The following is an 8,355-nucleotide window of genomic DNA, read 5'->3' on the forward strand; positions in this document are numbered from 1 at the left end:
CGCCTGTAATACGGGCAAATAATATTTCACGTGCATAAAAGCTTCCACTTATATAAATTACGCGGGACGAGCATTTTCAATTGTTTCTGCAGTCGGTAAATCGGCGGGGCGTGCTCCGCCTCCCGCCCTTGCCGTGAAACTCCCGCAACCGGAAATGAGCACCAACTGTCCGAATTTCGATATTGATTCACCTCCCCGACGGTAACGAGCCACTATCGCCTTAGGAATCCGAGATTCCCGTACTTTGAACCCACCAGAGGCTCGAATTGATTTTCTCGAATCTCGAGGGTTCACATTCAAGGAGAATCGGAGGAGGCTGACCATAGCGAGGAAAATTTCTACCCATCTTTTCTCCGTATTTTATAAACGGTTTCAATTTGTTTCACGGGAAGAACACTGCATTGTTTGTAAAATATTTTTCACAATATTCTGAACATTTAATCATTGAACTTTTTAATAAACTCCGGACTTAAATGTTAGGGTGTTATGAAAATTCGATAGACAAGGCCTCATTACCGGAAAAACAATAAGGATGTACATGAAAAGTAAAATATATCTACTGGCATTACCGATTTCATCAAAGTTGTTCTACTGATCAGTTCCACTTAGCATGAAAGTGACCAACATTTCTTTTACTGTGAAAATTTTGAATCAAGCGAAAGTATGTGTTACACATACTGGTGATGCATAAAAAAAAAGTCATCCGTCGCAAAAAATCGTGAAAATTGTTGTATCTGGTCAGACTTGCAATTTATGGTCTAGTTTCCCCGGTTTCCCCGATGGAGATAAGAAACGTAGAGGACAAAAATGAAAAAAAGAAAAACAGACCAACGAAACGAGAAGAGGTTGGTGAGTTGGCCAGACAGCCTCGCACCTTCACTCGTTTCACATCTATCGAGTTTAACCTATGATCCTAGGGAGATCAACCAGAAGTGGCATCCGTTAGAGGCCACCCAAGAGATGGGATTCGATGTGGGTGCAGAGGATGCCGCTCGCGGCTTGGCAGAAGGCCGATAGCGAGCGAAATAACGATATTAGGATGTGAGATTGCGATCGGGAGGCAGGCTACGGCCGGTCGAGCTTATCCTGTGGGACCCGGCATTTGTCCTTATTACGCAGCAAGGACTAATCTGGGCGGGAACGCCGACGGAGACACTGGGCGCCCGCGTGTATTGCTTCGGGCGCGAGATAAAAGCGAATCCTTGTCTTCCCTTCGTACTCTCTCCGCGACCAGCGCCTCGTTGGATTCCGCCTTCCTCTTCTGTCTCTCATCATCCTCCAGAGCGCTCTCTGTCTACCAAAAGACCAGCCGGATTGAGCTTTCCTGCTCGATACCACGAGACATTCCTTGCTCAACGCTGCATTAAAAACCTTTGTTTCTCGATTCGCCCTAATTTCATTGGGTGCCGCCTGGCACATGTTTAAAGTACGCAAAATTGAGCATAAATTTTCATATAAAATAAAAAGAGATAGAAAAAAGGAGAAAACAATATAATGCTATGGGAGCTTGATCTACAACATCTCAGCTCTTGCTGATATTAAAACCCAGGCAAAAAGTCGAATGTTTTTTCTTTCATCATTATAAACTGTTGGCAAGTAAAACTCCTAACGTGTATTTAACCGCTCAGTGGTGTGGGTTGTATAGTCAATTTTCTTGTGTAGATATATTTTTATCAGGACCCTCTTTCTATTCCGCAGGTTTCTTGACCAATGGGTTTAGAGCGGCATTAATTTTCATAGCCGGACTTGCCTCTGCGCCCTTATTTCCGGAAGTTAACCAAACTGCGTTCTCTCGTCTTCACCTTGGCACCGACCCCCCTCACGTTCAAGCTCACCCTCGACCCTATATCCAACTCCTAGATTAGTTGAAGCCCCACCCCCACCCCACCCTCCGCAGGGTGTTTACATGTTTTAATAATTAGCTGTGGATGAATAATGCAGCGCCAACATATCTCTACCCTCTAACCCATGCCCTGGATAATCCGGGCGCCGGTGAAACCCGGTGGGGACGACTGACTGGTCGATAAAAAGTACTGCGGAGTTAGCGTTAATAGCCTGTATTATGCATATACTTAGATAAATTTTTTTCTCGCAAGCAACGAAGATTGCTCCACTTACCATTGGCTATCTTATCTAATTCCAACCATTTAATTTCCGCCATTTCTTGAATAAATTTATCGATTCATATTTAAGGTCACCGGACATACGCGAAAATTACTAACGCTAAGAATGGGTGACATTTAGGATGAATCAATAAATTCCCGTTCGAAAAATTGTTCGATGTAAGTGTAAATATTTACCGAATACAGCGATATAATGGAAATCATTTGTATGTATACGTTTCCGGAGGCTTGGCTTGCGAAAGCTAATATTTTCGCCTGCGCTGATGGAATATTTGATCACCTGATCGTCCCTGATTTAGCGATCAATAGCTGACACATTGCAAGATACTCCAAGATAAATTAAACTAATTTCTTTACACTTCGTCACTGTCACAAGCTTGTAGTTTGGTTTTGCTCTAGCATTAGACGATGTTTCTTCACCTTTCTATCACGTGTGTACAATTGCTTCGTAAGATTCTTATACGATTTCTAAGATCATTCACAAGACCTGCCCCTCCGTTTTTCTCCAAATTCAATTAAGGTCATCGGTAAAAATATCACCAGAAATGATGCGCTCGTCACTCGTAAGCAAATGAGAGTAAATAGTGATTCACTATTTATATTGACTATAAGTGAAATGTGAATCTTATCCGTAAAGAATCAATGGACCATGATGTGTCAACGAATAATATAGTGACGAAAAGGCTCACGTCCGATATCTCGACGCAACCTGAAATGACAAGGTTGTAGTCTTCACGAGTGATCTAAAAGCCAGGTTCTCGAGTGGACAATAACATCACGGACATGGAACTTGACTACACAGAGTAATTCGGAACTAGCTTAATGGATTAGCTAACCAATTAGTCGAAGTTGGTTTAGGCATTATCAGAGCGACCATTATCGACCCCGGTAAATCGACGTCAGCCGTCAATAGTCTCCAGACCTAGGTTGTGACTACAGCGAATTAGGCTGCTCACGACCTCCCATAAGTTCGGCGTTAATTGGCCTGATTTCATTCAGCCTAAAGTGTGAACAAAATACGTCATTCTCTGAGAACGGAAAGTTACTTCACCCAGGAAGTGAGTTGCCTGTAATCGCATGCTAATCAACGGTTTTTATTAACTGCAATGAAATTTTCCACCATGAAGTTTGCGGAGAGGCTGACTTAATTTGGGCCGTGATACCGCTCGAAGTTGGCATAGCAGTCTGAGATTAAGCCACCGGTTTTGTCGGTTCGCGAGGACACACCGAACGGCCTAATTCCACCCAAAATTGCCAAACAGTACTGTGTACGTTTAGCAATGTAATTATACAGGGCTTAACGCCTTACGGCCTCGCCTCACTTGCGGACACAGCAGGAAACGAAGTCCCAGCATCGAACTGGTACGGAACTTGACTTCTTCGCAGATACCAGCCAAATGTGAGAAGTCACTCGTAATCAGTTTAGCAGCTGGAAACGATTGTTACCCGAATTTCGGGTACTGAACGTAAAATCCGGAAGAAAGGTAGTTCGAAGCACCTCGAAGTCGATGTAATTTGACATTACCGAGGTGCTGGAATTTCGAATAGAATTTTCTTCTAACCAACCCCTTTCCGTTTGAAAGAGGGCGCTTGTCTTGAGAATCACAGAACGGTTGAAAGTCGGGGCTATGTAGTCTTGTCTTAAAAGGCGAACACAAAGGGGGATGGAGGGGTTCTGATATCGTCTTTTCCGATCCAGTCGCGTGTCATTGGCGAGCCTTCTTCTTGGCGCATAGAAAAGGAGAATAAGTTTCGCGAGGTAAACGACTGTGAGGATAATCCGCCGTCTCCTTGGCCTTCGTTCCGATCTCTGAAGACGCTATTTCGCGTGTTCGCGACGGTACACCCCGTAAATCCGGTTCTTCGTATTTGACGTTCTTTCGCCAAGACATCTTCACTCGACGCTCACGAGCTTTTCACCGCTTCCCGCACCTCCGCCCATAGCACCAGTTCAAACTCCGAGCAGAGTCAGAGTTGAGACCCGAGACCTCTTTGTAACGCGAACGAGCCAGCCAAGTGTCTGGTTTCCCGTGACGAGGCGCCCTCCCGATTCAGCTATATTTGTCACCTAAGCTCTGGCTCTCTTAGCGAGAAGCTCGTCGAGCTAATAAATTACTCAACGCATCGTTAGGAATGCCCTATAATTTATACGACTGTATAACTTTTAACCAGGCCCACGATTAACCGTTCCGATTACAGCGTTTCAAATTTATAATCCCTCTTCAATCTTTATTCACCTCCAGACAAGGTGAGTATTGAATTTTACTTCGTTGCAAATATATCCTCAGCTTCTACACCGTTAGGATGACCAGCGGAATGTTCAACCTACCGGCTTTGCACCCCGGCGGCACCGGGTTAAGGTAGGCAAAGAAGGGTGACGCGAGTGTAGGGCTAGATGATACAATAACAGTTTGTTCTGCTTTTCGCGTGACCGATATAAGTTGCTCGGCAGGGGTCGCTCATTCTTGCCGCGGCAGGGGGCGACGCCCTGGCCGCAAGGTTTAATTAAAATTGGGGGAAAACTCGACGGACGATGCAGCTTGCCTGCTGCCGTTCCGGCACCTGCCAACCTCGAGCAGACATGGTTGGCCTACTGGCCGTTTCGGCGGCTAGCCTGAGTTCTGAAACTCCTCCATATACACATATTTCACAGCCCTATGTGGAAGGCTGCGAGTGCAGGCGTGTGCAGGCATATACGAGTACATATATAAGACACTTACGTGAGAACTTGGCGTGTTATCTACCTACTGTATCTTGAAATTGGATATATTTTTTTTCTTTTTTTCTTTTATTTTTATTGTTTTTTTTTTTTCTTTTTTTATACCTCATCCGTTGAAATTGTCCGATATTACTTTGAAGCACGAGGCAACCGAGCGTATTTTTCGCCAGGCTACGTTGAGGTGCACCTCACAATTTAATTTACTGTTACGACAATTACTGCCGATCTTTTAAACGAGTTCAGCGCTTTTGCTATCTCGATTCACAAACGGATATTCTTCGTGGTGCTAACTTTGATCGTTAATTCTTAACAATTACCCTTTTTTAATTTCACTAAATAGCTGCAGGGTGTTTTAGAGATTAGTGGTAAAAAGAAGAAAAAAAATTCCCCCTTCTTTCTGCACTTGTACGGTCTAGTTGGTTGGAATACTTTAATATACGTCTAGTATAAGGCTACTCATTCTTTTCGGTCTTTTCTGTAGGGTTAAATCAACCGTTTGATACTATTTTACATATAATAACCGAAATGATTTATTTCGTTATTTACATCAGTATCAGTTAATAAATTGTCAGGAGCAAAGAAATAACAAATGAACTAAATTATGCACATAAAACTTCATTATCGTGGATGACTGATGACTTGATCATTTTCGAATTCATTTATTGTCTTGATCAAGGAAACCTGCGCGGATCCGAAACCAGCAGTGGTATAAAGATAATATGCATATAATAACCAACTCACTTGACGCCCCATGCTTGATACTTGTAAACGAATCGAAACAGGGCCTAGAAATATATTGTGATGATAAAAATATGATTCATACAGGTCTGTCACCAGGCAGACGTGGTGGCCGCACCCCCGTTAATTGCGGTCGAGCGAACGAGCATGGTGGCGAGGGGGAGGTGCGGAATTAGGGGGTGAGGAAAGGGGTGAACCGGCGTGTCACGTAGTGGTCCAATAATTGACACGCACCTCTGCTACGTGGATGAGGGACCACGTGGTCATGAGGGAGGTCTCCTGGTGATGGACCCCCAGCGATTACGAACCTTTCGGCATTTCAATGTCTCTCGCTCCATTATTACTCCGTTATCACTCCTCTAATGATGATTAACTGAAATTGACTTTCGAGTCGGCTGTGGACCAGAGAAGCTGGAGTGAAAAACGGAAGACTGCACATCCTTTGCTAGCGTTTCTTTTCTACTATATTTATTGTTGTCATTCGCAACTACATGCATGCATGTAGCTACACGCATCGTTTGGAGCCTTTCAAGCCTTGTTTTTCTGCTCCTTTTTTTTTAAATTTTTTATTTCCTTTCAATCTCTTTTCTGTACAGCAAAACGTGAAATTCAAAAGCTACGCATTTTTAAATGAACTGGCGGGGTGTATTCATTTCCGTTTCTTTGACGTGGCCTCGCCCCTTTGACTCTACCGACGCGTTAAAACAAATATAGCTACCGCTTTGCAAGGGAAGGAAAAATCTCAAACCACTCTCTCTCTCTCTTTCTCCCTGTCTTTCTCTCCCCTCAAGCCCAATAGATTTTAGAAAGCCAGTTTGTACCTAACGTTTGAAAAATCAATTCGACGACGTCTAATGCTTTCACTTAATTTGCCTTTCAGTAAATGCGCACCTTTCTTTTTGACATGCTCCTGCTGTTTGCGCCGTTTCAATTCGAACCTTTAACATGTATCTGTAATATATCTGTAGTGATACGTTCATACAAATTTACACACCATTAGTTCCATCTGATCATACATAGTATTAACGTTCGAAACCAAAGGTTGTATGTTCGGATATTTGGATGTTCAGAAAGTGACGTCACCCAACATTTTTTTTCTCTTGACGTCATCGATCTATAGTAATCGTAGACGACGAAAATCAGCTAACCGAATTCCTCAGTCTAGAAACAACCGCGCAGTAGAGCGGACGTATGAGAATCGCGCTCCGCAGAATTCGAGTACTGGGTTTTCTACCTCCTGGATCCTGCGCTCCGGGTCCGCTTCCTGGTGCAACTCGACTTCCAGGACAAGCCCTCCGTAGTTTTTGCGCTCCAGGTACGCTACCTGGTGAAACTCGGCTTCCAGGACAAGCGCTCCGTAGTTTCTGTGCTCTAGGTCCACTACCTGGTGAAACTCGGCTTCCAGGACAAGTGCTCCGTAGTTTCTGCGCTCTAGGTCCACTACCTGGTGAAATTCGGCTTCGAGAATAAGCGCCCCGTAGTTCTGGCTGTCCAGGTCCTTGACCTGGTAACTTTTGACCTTCAGGAGTAATTTTCCGTAATTCTGGCTGTCCAGATCCTTCACCTGGTGGATTTTGACATCCAGGAAAAGCGCTGCGTAGTTTCTGTGTTCCAGGACCGCTACCTGGTGAACCTCGGCTTCCAGGACAAGCGCTCCGTAGTTTCTGCGCTCTAGGTCCACTACCTGGTGAAATTCGGCTTCGAGAATAAGCGACCCGTAGTTCTGGCTGTCCAGGTCCTTGACCTGGTAACTTTTGACCTTCAGGAGTAATTTTCCGTAATTCTGGCTGTCCAGATCCTTCACCTGGTGGATTTTGACATCCAGGAAAAGCGCTGCGTAGTTTCTGTGTTCCAGGACCGCTACCTGGTGAACCTCGGCTTCCAGGACAAGCGCTCCGTAGTTTCTGCGCTCTAGGTCCACTACCTGGTGAAATTCGGCTTCGAGAATAAGCGACCCGTAGTTCTGGCTGTCCAGGTCCTTGACCTGGTAACTTTTGACCTTCAGGAGTAATTTTCCGTAATTCTGGCTGTCCAGATCCTTCACCTGGTGGATTTTGACATCCAGGAAAAGCGCTGCGTAGTTTCTGTATTCCAGGTCCGCTACCTGGTGAACCTCGACTTCCAGGAGAAACGCTCCGTAGTTCTGGCTGTCCAGGTCCTTGACCTGATGACTTTTGACCTTCCGGACTAATTTTCAAGTTTACAAGTTTGATTATTGAAAACGTCATGTTTTGTGCCATCAAACCAATATGCATGCTTCAGATAACATTTTGAGTCGGGAAAAAAAACTAAACGACCAGAATCAACAAATTGCAATTGGTGAGTGGTTGGCATTGTATACATAGGAATACATGACAATAACGTTAAAGCTAAAATTGCTGTGCGTAGTGTTTCAAATCTGTCATGACTTAGCTGATTGTTCTGTGGTATTTTTTGACGAAATTTATTGTCAAAAAATCGAATCACGTTATACTTACATGCATGTGTAAACGTGATTTGTAGCATTATATAGGAAAAATCTTGCGGGCAGATTCGGTTTGCGTCACATGCACAAAGACAGTGTTCATTCTGTACACTGTGAAGCAAATACCAGGATTTTTTGGGGAGTCATCGTGGCCCAGTCTCCCCTACAACTACGTCATCTGGTAAAACACTGACAACGAGTACGCGAGCGCACGAGCACAAAAACCAGTTACACTAGGCATCCGACCCCGAGCGAGCATTAGCGAGCAAGTGTTTTAAAACTAGTTTCAATTAATACGATTTGTGACGTAA

At 44.3% G+C, this 8,355-nt stretch overlaps 1 protein-coding gene across 1 annotated transcript; it reads right to left on the reverse strand.

Moving 5' to 3' along the window:
* Positions 1-6,736: 6,736 nt before the first annotated feature.
* On the reverse strand, positions 6,737-7,835 carry LOC138190873 (uncharacterized). Its single transcript, XM_069135412.1, has 2 exons — positions 7,826-7,835; positions 6,737-7,767 (listed from the first exon to the last, which is right to left on the reverse strand). The coding sequence occupies exons 1-2, from the start codon at positions 7,833-7,835 to the stop codon at positions 6,737-6,739; spliced, it is 1,041 nt and encodes a 346-aa protein (XP_068991513.1).
* Positions 7,836-8,355: the final 520 nt, after the last annotated feature.

This window comes from Neodiprion pinetum, chromosome 4 (assembly GCF_021155775.2).
Source record: "Neodiprion pinetum isolate iyNeoPine1 chromosome 4, iyNeoPine1.2, whole genome shotgun sequence".
NCBI lineage: Eukaryota > Metazoa > Arthropoda > Insecta > Hymenoptera > Diprionidae > Neodiprion > Neodiprion pinetum.